At 58.6% G+C, this 15495-nt stretch overlaps 2 protein-coding genes across 5 annotated transcripts; both read right to left on the bottom strand.

Annotated features, from left to right (window-relative positions):
- Nucleotides 1-3364: 3364 nt before the first annotated feature.
- MRPS15 (mitochondrial ribosomal protein S15) lies at nucleotides 3365-7823 on the bottom strand. Its single transcript, XM_041479285.1, has 6 exons — nucleotides 7687-7823; nucleotides 6828-6890; nucleotides 6111-6186; nucleotides 5333-5381; nucleotides 4734-4818; nucleotides 3365-3642 (listed from the first exon to the last, which is right to left on the bottom strand). The coding sequence occupies exons 1-6, from the start codon at nucleotides 7760-7762 to the stop codon at nucleotides 3380-3382; spliced, it is 612 nt and encodes a 203-aa protein (XP_041335219.1). The 5' UTR covers nucleotides 7763-7823; the 3' UTR covers nucleotides 3365-3379.
- Nucleotides 7824-8307: 484 nt separating this feature from the next.
- On the bottom strand, nucleotides 8308-14781 carry CSF3R (colony stimulating factor 3 receptor). 4 transcript variants are annotated; one of them, XM_041479262.1, is made up of 16 exons: nucleotides 14646-14781; nucleotides 13761-13856; nucleotides 13185-13484; nucleotides 12986-13109; nucleotides 12742-12911; nucleotides 11888-12042; nucleotides 11553-11712; nucleotides 11073-11149; nucleotides 10786-10999; nucleotides 10459-10647; nucleotides 10143-10244; nucleotides 9728-9874; nucleotides 9394-9576; nucleotides 9170-9260; nucleotides 8943-9024; nucleotides 8308-8839 (listed from the first exon to the last, which is right to left on the bottom strand). In XM_041479262.1, exons 2-16 carry the CDS (start codon nucleotides 13828-13830, stop codon nucleotides 8459-8461), a joined length of 2445 nt encoding a protein of 814 aa, XP_041335196.1. In that variant the 5' UTR covers nucleotides 13831-13856; nucleotides 14646-14781; the 3' UTR covers nucleotides 8308-8458. The 4 variants fall into 4 exon arrangements, with proteins under 4 accessions (XP_041335196.1, XP_041335197.1, XP_041335198.1 ...); XM_041479263.1 differs by having other exon boundaries at nucleotides 9394-9534; XM_041479264.1 differs by lacking the exon at nucleotides 9394-9576.
- Between the last annotated feature and the right edge of the window lie 714 nt (nucleotides 14782-15495).

Raw genomic sequence — 15495 nt, 5'->3', positions numbered from 1 at the left:
TGGGCATCCTCCCGGTGTGAGTGGGCATCGTCCCGGTGTGAGTGTCCATCCTCCCGGGGTGAGTGGGCATCCTCCCGGTGTGAGTGTGCATCGTCCAGGTCTGAGTGCGCATCATCGTGATCCATGTGTGCATCATCCCGATGTGAGTGTGCACATCATCCCGGTCTGAGTGTGCATCGTTTCGGTGTGAGTGTGTCGGTGTGAGTGTGCATCGTCCAGGTCTGAGTGCGCATCATTTCGGTGTGAGTGTGCGCATCATCCCAATTCATGTCTGCATCCTCCCGGTGTGAGTGTGCATTGTCCCGGTCCGAGTGTGCATCATCCCAATGTGAGTGTCCATTATCCTGGTGAGTGTGCACATCATGGTGATCCATGTGTGCATCCTCCCGGTGTGAGTGTGCATTGTCCCGGTCCGAGTGTGCATCATCCCAGTGTGAGCGTCCATCATCCCGGTGAGCGTGCACATCATGGTGATCCATGTGTGCATCCTCCCGATCTGAGTGTGTGCATCGTCCCGGTGTGAGTGTCCATTATCCCGGTGTGAGTGTCCATCATCCCCGTGTGAGTGTCCATTATCCCGATGTGAGTGTCCATTATCCCCGTGTGAGTGTGCACATCATGGTGATCCATGTGTGCACCCTCCCGATCCGTGTGTGCATCATCCTGGTGTGAGTGTGCATAGTCCCGGTGTGAGTGTGTGCATTGTCACAACCCCCGTGTGCATCATCCCTGGCATGTGTGTGCATTGTCCCTGTGCCACCATCCCAGTCCCTGTGTGGATCACCCCAGTGCACAAGCACGGCCCCAGCGCATTGAAGAATGGTTTAGATTGGAAAGGACCTTATAGCTCATCCAGTGCCACCCCTGCCGTGGGCAAGGACACATTCCACTGTCCCAGGTTGCTCCAAGCCCTGTCCAACCTGTCCTTGGGATCCAGGGGCAGCCACAGCTTCTCTGGGCACCCTGTGCCAGGGCCTCTCCACCCTCACGGAAGAATTTATTCATAATGTCCAATCTAAATGTCTTAAGTTTCAGTTTATAAATAACTAAGAAAATGTGGCAGTGCAAACCTCTGGACTGGCTGTGCTGACAGGGCACAGGCAGCCCATGAGCTGTGCCCACTGACAGGCCTGCAGGGTAATGCTGGAGCCCCAGCTCCTCTCACAGACCGACCTGCCCAGCACTCGGCCTGAAATTAAACTTCTAAACCACTCAAACCACCAGCTGCCCTTCCCAGGTGCTCAGAACAGCACAGACCACACCACATGAGCAAAGAGGCTTCAGGCCTTTGGGCAGGTGTTTATTGTCAGCCTGGCTGTGCCACTACACAGGTGTCCCCTCCTGTGCCTGCTTCTCCTTCTCCTGCACCTGCTTCTCCTGCTGTTCCCGTGCAGCCCTTGCTCTCGCCTGCCACTCTCTCCTCTGCTTCAGTCTCCCAGCTGCTTGCAGTCTCTGCTTCTCCTGGAACACCTGTGGAAGAGAAGGGAGAGAGATAAAGCTGCCTGCAGAGCTGCTGCCCAGGCTGTCTGCTGCAGGCAAAGTGGTTCCAGCAGGAGCCAGATCAAATCCTCCCTCTGTGCCTTCCTTGCTCCAGGGAACCATCTGAGATTATTCTGTTACAGCCACCCAGTCAATCACTGAATCACTCGGGCTGGAAAAGACTTCTGAGACCACAGAGTCCAACGTGTGACCCATCCCCACCTTGTCAACCAGGCCAGAGCACTGACTGCCATGTCTAGTCATTCCCTGGACACCTTTGGTCCAGCCCTTTGGTTGTAATTTAATTGGACTAAAATTTAGCATTTACAAACCTAAGGCATCAAACTGTAAAAATATTTCTTATCTCAAAGTTTACATACAAATACATACTATTTGAATTTCACACAATTGCACGTGCTGTGTCTGCGTAAGATTTACAAATTTATTCCTGGAAACTCCTTCCCATTGCAAAGCAACCTGCAAACAGTCCAAGAGCTGGGCTGACATAACTTCTATCAAACTTTAAGAATTGGCACCCAGCCTTCACTCCACTGCAGGCACATGATGGTATTTGTGCAGCCCCCAGATGGAGGAAGGAATGATGAATCTGATTCCATGCTGTCAGAAGGCTAATTCATTATTTTGTGATACTATATTATATTATACTATACTAAAGAATACAGAAAGGATACTTACAGAAGGCTAAAAGATAATAATGAAAACTCGTGACTCTCTCCAGAGTCCCGACACAGCTTGGCCTTGATTGGCCAAAGAGTGAAAACTACTCACACCAGACACCAATGAAACAATCACTTGTGGGTAAACAATCTCCAAACACATTCCAAAGGAGCAAAACACAGGAGAAGCAAATCAGATAATTATGTTTTCCTTTTTCTCTGAGGCTTCTCAGTTTCCCAAGAGAAAAATCCTGGGCAAAGGGATTTTTCCAGAAAATGTGAATGCCACAGCAGATTGTCCTGCCTGTCCAGTAAATTACTGAGAACAGAGCAGATTTTGGCTGAAAGGCAATGATAAGGTTAAGGACAGAGTCTTAGAACAAATCTGTTGGCAGATGCTGCGAGTACATCAGGTCAGCACAAGCTGATCCAAGGAGATGTAATTTACTTTGTACTGGAATTACTTTCTCTCTTCCATGGCTGCACCTTCAGCTTCCCTTAAGACTGTTCTCAGCTTGTGTACAGATTCAGGCTGTGCCAAAGCTGCAGGGAAATTATTCTGGCTAAAACCTGCTTCTCTTGAAGGGTGCTGCTTCAGAATAACAGAAGCATTTGCCTTTGTTTTGCCAGAAAATAAATATGAAAATAATCTGTGACTTGGCTCTGACTGTCCGGCTGTTCTTCGGAAGGGCACAAGCATAGCCTGAGCCACACCACTCAGGGCAATCCCTCACAGGAGACATCTTCCTGTCCTATACAAGTGATTTATGTAAAAAATTCAGCCAAGAAATTCCAAAAGGTCCAACTTCAACACCTGGTACAGCTTCTGGTGGCTTGCAGTAAAAAGCTCAATTCTGTTCTCTTGTACCCTCCAGGTTTTCATGAGTAACAATTATGCACTTATTTCAAATGCAGTTATCAATCCATTTCCCACCTTTTGCCCTGCATAAAGAATCTTGGATATCTGGTTTATGAACATAAACTCAGGGAAGATGTCTCAAATTTGGGCCTAAACCCAGGTAGCTGCAGGCAGGGGACTGGGACATTCACACAGTGCTGTCCACCAAACCTTTCCACGAGCAGAACAAGCACAGACTTTGCTCTTGTTAATTACTGCAGCTGCATTCATTAATTAGTGAAAACTAAGAAGTGAAGCCACATCCGCAGTGAGGAGAAATGGAGCTCCAGTTTGCCCAAAGGAATCTCCTCAGCTGTTTCCTCCACTACAGTAACAAACCAGAGCACAGAGCAGAGCGGGCGAGAATCCAGCTGTGTCTGAGCCAGCAGCTCCCCACACTGGCACCAGGGAGCAGCTGTAACCATTGCATAAACCTCCTTAGGAAAGCCATAATCCCCAGGATTAAGCTCCTTTTGTTATTAACTGAGAAAAGCACCTGAGCAGCTGTGGGCTCAGATCCCTGAGTTACCTTGGGGTGCCTCTGGAGGTGCTCCTCGAGCGTGCGTATCTTGGCAGTCAAAATAGCAACTGTGAAGGACAGAGAGAAGCTGTGTGAGAGCAGCAGCTTTCCCAGGTGAGCCAGGATCTTCTGCCTTGCCTCAAGCTGCCAGCTGAGCACTGCTGCCCCTGCAGGGACCCACAGCAGCACAGCCCATGGCAAAACAGTGCCCAAAACAGTGCCCATGGCAAAACAATGTCCACAGCAAACACTGCCCACAGCAGCAGAACAAACACTGCCCACAGCAAAACAGTCCTCAACCAAACACTGTACACACCAAGCACTGCCCACAGCAGCACAACAAACACTGTCCACAGCAAAACACTGCCCACAGCAAAACACTGTCCTCACCAAGCACTGCCCACAGCAAACACTGCCCACAGCAGCAGAACAGACATTCCCCACAGCAAAACCCTGTCCTCAACAAACAGGAACACACAACCTGCAGGGTTGTGACTGTTATGAGGCTGCTTAATTAGAGGGTAAGGTTTTAGCAACACATCATATAAATTTATCTGTGAATCTATTCCTCTTGCACACATTCAGTTCACAGTGATTTGACATTTATTTCACCTCATGGGATTTAAACTCTGGAGGAGCAGACAGCAATAAAGGGTTTTTTCCAAAGGCAGCAGCCAGGTCTTTGGGATTTCAGGCTCTGGAGGGAGGGGCTGGTGGCATCCTGAGGCACTGAAGGGCTTTGCTGATGACAAAGGAGTGGTCAGTACAACATGACCTTTGTCCCTGCACTGTCCCCACTGTGCCTCAGGCACAGCTCTCTGATGCAGAGAAAAATTTGGGTTCTGTGGCTGAATTTGGTTCATTTTGGTATCAGCTGCAGCTCAGTGCTTCTCAGAAGCACACCAAGCAGAATAAAGCACACACTGCCTATGGAGGGTGGATGTGGAGCAGGAATTTGGAAGAACCCCAGCAGCCTCTGCAACACTTCCAGACCTGGAGCAGCCCTGCAGGGCACCCTGCAGGCTGCCTGCCTCTCAGCAGCTCTCCTGGAGGAGATTCTCCTGAATTCTACAGCACACTGGAAGTGCTGGGGTGGGAACAGCTGAAGAGAAGCAGAGATGTTTCATCTGCCAACAATACCCTTCCCTTTTTAACTTGCCTTGCACCTCAAAGGAGCCATTGTCATTGGGAGACCTCCTGACCTTCTCCACCAGCTGCTGTGTCTTTACCTTCAGCTTCTCCCTCTGTGGGGCACAGAAAAGAGGTTGTCACTGTTCCAGAACACTCAGCTCCCTTCCCAAACATCCAGTTAAAGGCTTTGCAATTCAGACCTTTACTCAGTGCTTTTACATCTTTTTTAACTGAAGTGGCAAGCACAGAGGAATGGTACAGAGATCCCTGTGCCACTTTCCTACCTGTTTGTTTTCTGGGCCTATGGAAAGTAAAAATAACTTGAAGGACATCTGCTGTCCAGTGCAATGGTTGCTAGAACACAGGGGGTCAGCCAGGACCAGCAGCAGAACAGCTCATTGCCCTGTCACCCCTGAATACTTTCTTCTCTCCATTTAATATGCAATTGTTACTACTTTAGTGTGATAAATTTTAAGAGCAAACCAGATTTATCACTGTATTTCATCAACCCATGTTTACTGTCACTTCCAGATACAGTAAGTGAAAGCATTTAACAACATAGACAAGCCTCACATGAAGGTGTTCATTAAATCTGTTTTATTTTCAAGCAAGCAGAATGACACTGACCTGACTTGCCATTTCCAGGGACAGCAGCCGTTTCACCACATCATCCACGCTGCAAGGGATGGCAAATTAGCTTATAAACCAGAAACAAGTCTATGTAACAACAGAAATAAACTCAGGTTCTCAGAACATACTCACTTTTCTCAGCTTTAATTTAGTCTACAAATTTACAGGGATTCTCCTCCTGCCAAACCTGGCAGCCATAAACTGGTGCTCACTTTCCTAAGCAAAATCATGGCTCAGATTACAGGAGTATGGAGTAGTTTTGCTGCAAAAATATTTAACTTTAAGGCTGGTTCCTCTAGGGAGCAGTGAAAGTCACAGTTGGGCCACTGGGGGCCCTCCCTGCACCACACATGAGCAGCTCTGCATCAGAGCACAACAGTGCTGAGCCCCAGAGCTCAAATCTGGCAGCAGCTGAATTCAAGTGGAGCTGTTTAATGACTCTCTCCATCACCTGAGTTCAGGACAGGCACAGATTATTTGCAAGATGACTGTTTCTAGTATTTCAAGATTATTTCCTGGTTTTTTTTCTATTTTTTCTTATGGGCTACAAAGCCCACAGAGGATATTGGATGTTGGCAACCAGCACTTGATCTCACATGGAGTGAACAATCAAGCCCTGAGCGCTGTCTGTGTCTGTAAATTTGATTTCAAACTGACTTTGCCATTTTTGTGCCCACAGAGCATTAATAAGTAATTAGTGAGCAGGTGACAGCTTCCACACACCTTATGTGTCAGGTGCAAACCCCTGGAGAGAGCAGCCACTCCCTGTCCATACCTGCTCATGACTGGGAGATTGGCATAATCCTTCTTCAGCATGGTGGGAGGAAGGTCATCCAGATGGCTGGGGATGTCTACAGAGAGAGAAACATTGCAGGAAGAGCAGGACAAAGTCAGAGCTCTGGCATGTTCTGAAGGACACTGGCTGTGTGCTCCAAACAAAAAGAATTAAGCAGATCCAGCCAAGAGGGCAGGAACTGAGTGAAAAAAATAGCTTCAGTCTCTTCCCTTCAGCTCTGGATTTACAGTATGGTGTACATGTATTTACAATAATCCACTGAGCTCAGAGATCACAGAATACCAAAAGAGTTTGGAAAAAAAGTGCTGGAAGGGACCTTAAAGCCTATCTGATTCCACCCCCTGCCATGGGCAGAGATGCTGAGGGACCTTAAAGCCTATCTGATTCCACCCCCTGCCATGGGCAGGGACACTGAACTATCCCAGGGTGCTCCAAGCCCTGTCCAGCCTGGCCTTGGACACCTTCAGGGATCCAGGGGCAGCCACAGCTGCTCTGGGCACCCTGTGCCAGGGCCTGCCCACCCTCACAGATCTCCTCCTACTGACAATTGTTCATTTCCCCCACATTGAAAAAGAGGGGAATCTTCATAGTAACTCCTGAGCTGGCAAGGAACTATTTCTGGAATGATTTCTGTGCCATGAGGGTACAGCTCCGAGCATGCCAACAGCAAAACACGCTCCTGTGGATCTGACATACCTTTCCTCTTCTTTGTCACAGGTCTGGCATAGCCCCTGGCTGCCTGGAGCACAGGACTGCAGCCTGGGTGGGAGAAACAGAAAGGATTCAGGCAGGTGTGCACTCCTCCAGCTCTGTACATCAAATGCTGCTTGGTGTGTGTGGTCAGAGCACTGAGCCTCCGGGTGCTCAGTGACCAGGCAGATCTTTGTCCCAGAGGGTGTGGGGTGGCTCAGGGGGGCTCTCACACAAACCAGGCTGTGCTGCCTGACAGGGGCAAACGCCAGGGCTGGAGCAGCAACTGCAGTCTGAGCAGTGTGAGGGCAAACGTGTTCATTTAGAGCGCTTAAACTGCTGAATTAACTGATTAATTAATCTCATTAGCGACGTGGCCGGGCTGCTCTGGGCCACCGCAGTGTCAGGGCTCAGGGGCAGTGACACCCGGGGACAACCTCTGTGCGACACAGATGCGAATATTCGCCACCAGCCGGCACTCTGTCATTCTTTGACCTTTCAAGAACAAACCCTTCCAGCTGCTTTTCCAGGGCCCTGCTGCTGGGATCAGGACCTGCTTCAGGCCACTCGCCTGTGCCCGGCCCGGCTCGGCCACCCCGGCTCGGCCCCGCTGTCCCGAGGGACCCCCGGCCTCCTGCCCGCACCCGGGAACCCCCAAGGTCACCCGGTGCCCTGTCTCGTTTCAGGGGGACACACCACGAGCCCGGTGTGTGGCTCCTGAGTGTCCCCGGCCAGCCCGAGATCGCCCTTTCCCCGCACCCTCAGGCCCCACCGCGGCCCCGGCCGCTCCCAATTCCTCCAGCGGGGTCCGCTTCCCTTTCCACCCTCCCTCCCCGCGGCCTCCCGAGCCCCCCGTGCCCCTCACCGAGCTCTGCCCTGCCCAGCACGGCGGCCCCGGCGCGGGCCGGCCCGGCCAGGCCGCGGCCCAGCAGCGCCAGCATGGCCCGCGCTCACCGACACGCCGCCATGGGCGCCGCCATCTTGCCCAGGCGCGACTGCCGAGCGCCGAGACAGAGCGGAGGGAGCGAAAGCCGAGCGTGTCGATGGCCGTCCAGGATCCTGGTCCCCTCGTTGTCTTCGTTCCTCTCCCGGTCCCGGACTCCTCCCGGTCCCCTAACTATCCCCATCCTCGACCCAGTCCCCGTCCCCATCCAGGTCCCGTCCCTATCTCTATCTCTATCTCCGTCCCCGTCTCGGTTTCGCCCCCTACCTGTCCTGGTCCTTGTCCCAGTCCCGATCCCCGCCGTGTCGCCAGCCCCATCTCCATCCCCGTCTCTGTCCCGCCCCTGTCCTGGTCCGGTCCCGCTCCTGGTTCCCGTCCTGTCCCCGTCTCGGTCCCTCTCCATCTCCATCTCATCTCCATCTCCACGATTTCCATCATCTCCATCCCTGTCTCGGTCCCGTCCCCTTCCTCGTCCGATCCTGGTCCCCGTCCTGTCCCCATCCCCGTTCCCGTTCCCTTCCCGCAGAGCCGCCCGGGTTGTTCTCAGCACGTCCCGGTTTATTTCGGAGGCAGCCGGTCGGGAGGGGACACGCACACGGAGCGCGGCGGAGCCGGGCAGCGCCCCGGGGTGCGGCTGGAGCCCCACGGGCGGACCCCGCAGCCCGGGGCTCCCGCTGCCCGGCTGCATCCCGCGCTAGTCCGCCCGGCACTCGTGCAGCTCCTCGGCCCCGCCGATGCGGAGCCCCTGCAGCAGCGGGAAGGTGGCGGGGGGCTCCTCCAGGAACCCCCAGTCGCCGCCGCCGCCGTCCCCGCGGCCCCGCAGGTTCTCGTAGAAGCGGGGAGCGGGCTCGGGGAGCAGCCGCTGCCCCCGGTACCCCGCGCCGCCCACCCGCGCGTACTGCACCGGCTCCCCGGGACCCTCCTGCCGCACGTAGGGCCGCGGCAGCGCCGGGGGGGCGGCGGCCAGGGCGGGGGGTTCCTTCCCCGGCTGCTTGCCCGGTTCCCCTTCCAGCACAGTGACCGTGGAGATGGCGGCCGGGCCGGGCTCCCTCGCGGCGAGGAGCTGGAGCGGCTCCTGGGGAGCAGCGGGAGGTCACGGGCGGTGCCAGCTGTCCCTGCTGTCCCTCCCGGGGGACAGGCGCTGGCTGGGCACTGGGGGAGCGGCCGCTCGGTCTCACCTGCGGCACCGCTGCCGGCACCCACTTGCCCAGGCTGCTGTTGGCGGGGTCGGGGACGCTGGGCCAGAGCTGCTCCTTCATCCTGGGGACCAGGGGGGTGAGGGGGCTCAGCCAGGAGGGCTGGAATGGGTGACCTCAGTGCTGGACTGGCTCCCGGTGGGATGTCAGCTCTCCAAGGCCACCCTGCGGCAGCGGCAGCCCAGCCCGGGCAGGGCTCTGCTACTCACCGCTCGTTCTTCTGGAAGCAGATGAGCAACACCATGAGCCCGACAAAGACCAGCCCCAGGCTCAGGAAGAGGAACTGGATCTCGCTGTCATCTGGGAACAGAGACAGGGTCACAGGGAGATGCAGTGGGCACTGCCAGCTGTGCTGTGCCACGATGCCAGGGCAGGACCAGGGGCTGCAGGTCCCCTCCCATGTCCCCCTCGCCCGGGTGGCCGCAGCCCTTACCCAGCACTGTGGTCACCAGAGTCAGGCTGGTGCCGTTGGTGCTGCCAGCAGCCGTGGATGCCATGATGTGCACCTTGTACAGGGTGGATGGCTTCAGCCCCCGGATGGCAAAGGAGCTGAGGGAAGGATTCACGGTGGCATCTGGGGACACACGGGGCTCTTGGTGTGGCAGAATGCCCCCACCTGCACAGCCCCCAGGTCTCTGCTGGCAGGGAGCCCTGTGAGGGACCCACAGAACCCCCTGACCCTCTCTGAGGAGGACTCCTGATATCTCCACCCAGCACATCGAGGTGGGACAGAGGGCCAGGTCAGTGGTGCTGCACGCAGGACTCACTGGCCACGTTGGTGATGCTGCTGGCCCAGAAGATGGTGTAGCTGGTGATGAAGCCGTTCTGCATCTCCACTGGCAGTGGCTCCCAGCACAGCTCGGCCTCTGACTTGCTGATCCTCTTCAGGTGAAGCTTGGGGGCATGGGATGGTGCTGGAAAGAGCAGGACAGGGGGGGACCAAGTGCTGAGCAGAGCCACTGCTGCAGGTGGGAACTGATGGGGGGGGTCCCACTCCCAAGGTGTGGGTATCAGGACCTGTCCATGCTGCAGGGGTCTGAGAGCTCACTCAGAGATGAGACAAATCCAGCCCCCCAAGCTGAACTCTCTGGTACAGCCCCTGGGTTTGGGGTACACGGGGAAGAGGTGGTTCCTCCTTTTGGGAGGGCAAAGTCCTGGTGGTGGGGCACCCTTCCCACATACCCTTCTGCTGGGAGTAGGCTGTGGTGTGGACAGGCACCCCGACAGTGCCCTCGTAGAGGGGGTACAGTGAGATGTTGTAGCGCTGGAAAGGCTCGATGCCATCTGCAATGGAGAGCAGAGGGGGCCAGGAGCTCAGGCACTGCTGAGACCCCCCAGCACCACGGCACCCCCCACCCACCTGGGGGTGGATCCAGAGGAAACAGGGAAGGTGGGGAGTGGGCTGGGGGCAGGGCTGGGTCCTGGTTTGGTCAGGATGGGTGCCAACCCTTTGGGACAGCTGACCAGAGGGTCAGGGCCCCCTGGCAGCCCCCCTTACCCTGGATGAGGGCTGTGGTGGCTGCCCTGTCCCGCTCCATCTGCCAGCAGGCGCTGCAGTGCCCAGGCTCTGCTGCCACCCGCTGCCACTCCAGCACGTAGGCGACCACCGGGGCCAGCGGTGCCTCCCAGTGCACCCAGAGGCTGCGCTCGCCCCCGGGCACGGCCCGGAGCCCCGCCAGGGGCTGACCTGCGTGGGACAAGCAGCCGGGATGGTGGGAGAGGGGAGCACCTCTCCCCCTCTACACCCGGGTTTGGAGTCTGCCCTCTCCCTGCCCTGGCTGTGCAGCCTGCTTGCACACGCGGAGCTTTCGGGCACTGCCCTCACCTGTCCTCTCCAGGAGGATGACCTCGGTCGGTGCCGACTCGCCGGCAGCGTTGTAGGCTGACAGATAGACCCTCCTGGTCGCCGCGGGCACCGAGAAGTTGCACTGGGTGTGGGTGGTGTTGCAGATGGTGGGGGGGTCCCTGCCCCTCCTCCGGGGGCTCAGGGTGACGCGGTAGCCCAGCACTCGCCCGTTGGCCTCCTGCTGCCGTGGGGCCTGGGTGTGGGCAGCGCGGGTGGGTGTCAGTCCCTGCGGGGATCTCAGGCTGTGCCCCCCGCCCCCTGCTCACCTTCCAGCGCAGCTGCACCTCCAGCCGCCCCCCGGCCGGCTGAGACCCCCACCACGCGTCCAGCTTCCCTGTGGGGGCTGCAACGGGAGGGGGACGGGAGAAGCTGAGAGGGGCCCATGTGGCTCTGCCCCCAGCACTGTGCCCTGTGTCCCCAGTGCTGTGCCCCGTGTCCCCAGCGCTATGCCCCGTGTCCCCAGCACTGTGCCCTATGCCCCGAGTGCTGTGCTCTGTGTTCCCAGCACTGTTCCCTGTGTTGCCAGCACCATGCCATGTGTCCCCAGCACTGTACCATGTGTCCCCAGCACTGTTCCCTGTGTCCCCAGCATTGTTCCCCGTGTCCCCAGCACTGTACCATGTGTCTCCAGCACCATGCCATGTGTCCCCAGCACCATGCCATGTGTCCCCAGTGCTGTGCCATGTGTCCCCAGTGCTGTGCCGCCTCCTTGGGCAGAGGGCACCCCCCGGGTGCCTCACACTCACCTTTCTCGTGGGTGGTGTAGTTCCTGCTGGGGCTCCACTCGCTCCAGGAGGCCAGTGGCGAGGCTGAGCTCCGCCGGCAGCGCATCTGGAAGCGGTACTGCGTGCCGAAGAGGAAGCCGCAGCGCTGCGCGGTGCCGGCCTGCCCGATGATGCCCGTGACCTGGTGGCAGCCAAACGAGGGCTGTGCTGGCTCCTGCCCCGGGCAGGGCTGGCCCTGCTGTGGGCTCAGGGAACACTTTGCTGTCCCACTACATAGGGACCCTTCCTCTCCCACTGCGTGGAGCAGAGGGAGGGTCCTGGCTCCTGCCCCGTCCCCCTGCCCCAGCAGCACTCACCAGGGCCCAGGCAGGGTCCTCGGGTGCCCGGTAGCGCAGCTCACACTGCAGCTCCATGTGCTCTGTGCCCCACGCCACATCCCAGGCCAGGGCAATGCAGTCGGTCTGGAAGGGGATGGACTGGATGCTCTGCAGGGTTGGGGGGTCCAGCTTGGCTGTAGGAAGGGCAGGGGAGAGTTGAGAGGTGTGTGGTGGGCAGGGCTCAGAGCCACGACCTCACATGTGCCTGTTGCTAATGCCAGGAGCTGCAGCCAGGGTGCTACAGCAAGAAATGGGGGAAACCACCCCAAAACATTTAGGAGAATGGCTGGTGGCAAGGGACAGGAGCCAGTGTGTGGCCCTGCTTGGGATGGAGTAATGCAACACTAGCACAGCTCTGCATTAATGCCTATGCAGAGAAAACAGATTCCATGGGGCCTGGTGCCTGGGACACCCCACATTTGGGTCTGCTCGGGGCTGAGAGTGTGGCACAGCCATGGGAGAGCTCAGCTGGTTCCTGGGCAGCCCTTCCCCAGCCCCAGATCAGGGCAGATAAGCCTCTCCGTCTGGGAAGGCTCCTTTTATAAATAGTTTATAGGCACGGGATCCATTATTAATAGAGCTGCTGAATAAATGGGTAATCAATTGCTGCAGGAGCTGTGGAGTACAGCAGGTCAACTGGCAGCTCATAACCCGCCGTGTGTGCTGCTCGCTCTGCAGCGCAGCGCTGGCACCGATTCATCCCGGCAGGACATTCATCACAGAACCTGCCCATGAAGCGGCACCTCGAGGCCCCACGTGCTTTAATGTCACTTTAATGCCCCTGTCATGGCTGATGAGCTTCCCCGGCCCCTGCCCTGTGCGCCGTCACTCACCCACGTCCATGGGGTCGATGCAGAGGTGCTCGGACTCGGCCGTGCCCAGGGCGTTGGTGGCAGACACCCAGATCTCCATTTGCCGGTACAGCTGGAGCAGCCGGCGTGGCACCGTGCAGTGGCTGTGCCCTCCTCGCGGGGTGCAGCCCGTCACTGCCTGGGCTCTGCTCCTGCAGCAGACGGGGCAGTGGGCTCAGGGTCCTTGCTGTGGGGTTTGGCAGGGGACAATGGTCCTGGGACTTACCCCGTGCATTTCAGCACGACGCTGGTGGGGAGGTGGCTGTCGGTTCCCTGCTGCCATTGGCACGTCAGCCCGTAGTCACCGAGGTTCAGGACGCAGCTGAGGTTGAGAGGCTTTGCAGGAGGGTCTGGGGGAGAAAGAGCCTAAGCAAGTGCCCATCCCTGCTGGGAAAGAGGGTGATCTGTAGTGGCAGCAGACTTACAGCCCGCCCTGATCTCGGCCATGCCAACGCGCTGCCTGGTCCCATTCCACTCCACACAGCAGAACAGCCTGGCCTGAGTGTGGTTGAAGCGGGGCAGGGTGAGGTTGGACACCTCTGTGCCCCCTGGACCCTGGCGCTGGCTCCCAGCCACGAGCTTGTTGTCCAGCATCCAGCTGATCCGGACCCTCCCCTGCTCCAAGCCGTGGCAGAGCTCTCTCTGGACGGTGCAGGATGCCCTGACAGCCGAGCCCAGGGGCACAATGGGGGGGCTCACAGTCACCGAGGCGCAGCCCAGTGTCCCTGTGGGCAGGAAAAACATGTTACATCCTGTGCACTGCTGTGACAAAGCCATCTGAACTCCTCAGCGCCCAGGCAGGACATAGGGACGAGCCTCTTCCCTTAGATGGGCCCCCCACTCTGGAGAGGAAGAGCCGAGCGTTGGGCAAGGCACGGGCACGTGCCGGGCCCCATCCTGCCCGTGCCTGCCGCTCCTGCCTGCCCCGGGGCCCCGGCCAGGGCACAGGCTGCCGGGGATGGTGTGGCTGTGCGACAGGACAGGACGGACCCCGCACTCACCGCCCAGGTGGAGGAGCAGGAGCAGGGAGAGCTGCCGCAGGAAGGGTGTCCCAGCACCGCGCCTGGCCATGGTCTCCTCCGTGGCTTTGGCATCACCTGGAACGGAGAAAGCGGCTTGTCCTGGGGGTCGGCAAGGGCTGGGGACGAGGTGGGCTGAAGGAGCCGGGCTCCATTGTCAGCGGCTCTTGCTGGAGCAGAATGTCCTTTCGCTGTCAGCGTCAGCCCTTCCCGCAGCCCTTCTGACACCTCCGCCCCCGGCTCGCCGCCCGCGCCGCCACAGCCGCTGGAGTGGGAAGCGCGGCGGAGAGACCCCGGGACGCGGGTCCCCCCGCACCGCCGCCACCGTCCGGCCCCGCGCCCCATCCCGGGCACAGCGCCCTGTGCCCGGCCGCAGGCACGGGATGATTTTATCTCCACTATCTCCAGCCGCTGCCGGGCAGAGATTTGCGGTTTGAGGGCGGGTGAGGGCGGCGGAGGGCGATAAACTGGGAGAGGGAAGCGAATGACCGACAGCAGCAGAGCGGGACTGGCCGGGCTGCGGGGTCCTGCCCACGCCCCTCCCGGCTGTCCCCTGCCTGCTGCTGGGAATGGCCCTGGCAGCGGTGGCTGCCTCTGCCCCTGCTCGGATCCTCTGCCCCGGATGGGTCCCAGCCACGTTGGTGGCCCAGGAGGGGCTGCCCACACTGTGCCCAGCTCCGGGTGCCCACAGCTCCTCACCCCCACGCCAACATCCAGAGGGAGACAAAGCACTCGAGTGTGGGAGTGGGACAGCGGCACCCCTGGCACGTGTGGCTGTCCCAGGCTGGGGACTGGCACAGCAGCCGCAGACCAGGTGCTGCTCAGGGGGACCTGAGTGACCCACCCCTACCCCACCTCCATCCCTACCTCGGCTCCATCCCTGCCTGTCCTGTGTCCGGTGTGCCCGGCAGCGCTCACCGCCCGCTCTGAGCGCGGGGCTGCGGCAGCCGGCGGCTGGCCGTGCTCGGAGTGTTTGCTAACATGCTGCTTTCCCCGTTAGTTCCTCAAAACCAGGGCCGTTAGTTGCTGCGACGCTCTGAAGAAGGTGATTGCAAAACACTTCCCTGAAGTCTGCGACCCCCTCCTTGCTGGCCGCAGGCAGGAAAGCCCGGGGGCGCGGGCACCCCGAGCAGCGCCCGGCCTCACCCTGCCCGCCAGGGCCAGACCTGGCACAGCCGGGCACAGACAGCTCCTCACTGCAACTGCCCTGGGGCCACCGGGCTGGGCTGGGGGACAGGCAGAGGGACGCTGGGGAAAGTGGCAGCAGGCCATGGGCCAAGGAATGAGCAACTCAAGGAGCAGGAGGCAAACCCAGCTGTGTGATGCTGTCTGGGAGCAGCTCACACCCCCACACTCGTGTCTGTGTCCACGTCCACACAGTCCAGCTTGCCCCAGGGTGAGCAGCCCACAAGGTGCCCGAGGGCAACCCGTGACATGGTGTTCCCACCAGTATCTCCCAGTGCTGACCATTAACCCGTGTTATTTCACAGCTCCTTGCCTGGGGCCGTGCCGAGCTGCTGTGCCCACCCGTGCCAGGCTGGCACACAGCGCCGGCGGGGAATCCCGTGTCTGGTGGGACGGGGCTGGCATGGGGGTAAACAGAGGTTTGCTCAACCCTCCCACACTCACAGCCTTCGCAACCACGGCGGCTGTTGTGCAAAGAGCTGTTTACTCTGCCTTGGGGCGGGGTTTCTCCTCGCTCCGGGCTCCCATAGCC

Source organism: Pyrgilauda ruficollis, unplaced genomic scaffold (genome assembly GCF_017590135.1).
Source record: "Pyrgilauda ruficollis isolate IOZ18807 unplaced genomic scaffold, ASM1759013v1 scaffold48, whole genome shotgun sequence".
In the NCBI taxonomy this organism is placed as follows: domain Eukaryota; kingdom Metazoa; phylum Chordata; class Aves; order Passeriformes; family Passeridae; genus Pyrgilauda; species Pyrgilauda ruficollis.
This window is presented reverse-complemented; position numbering and strand designations above follow the sequence as displayed.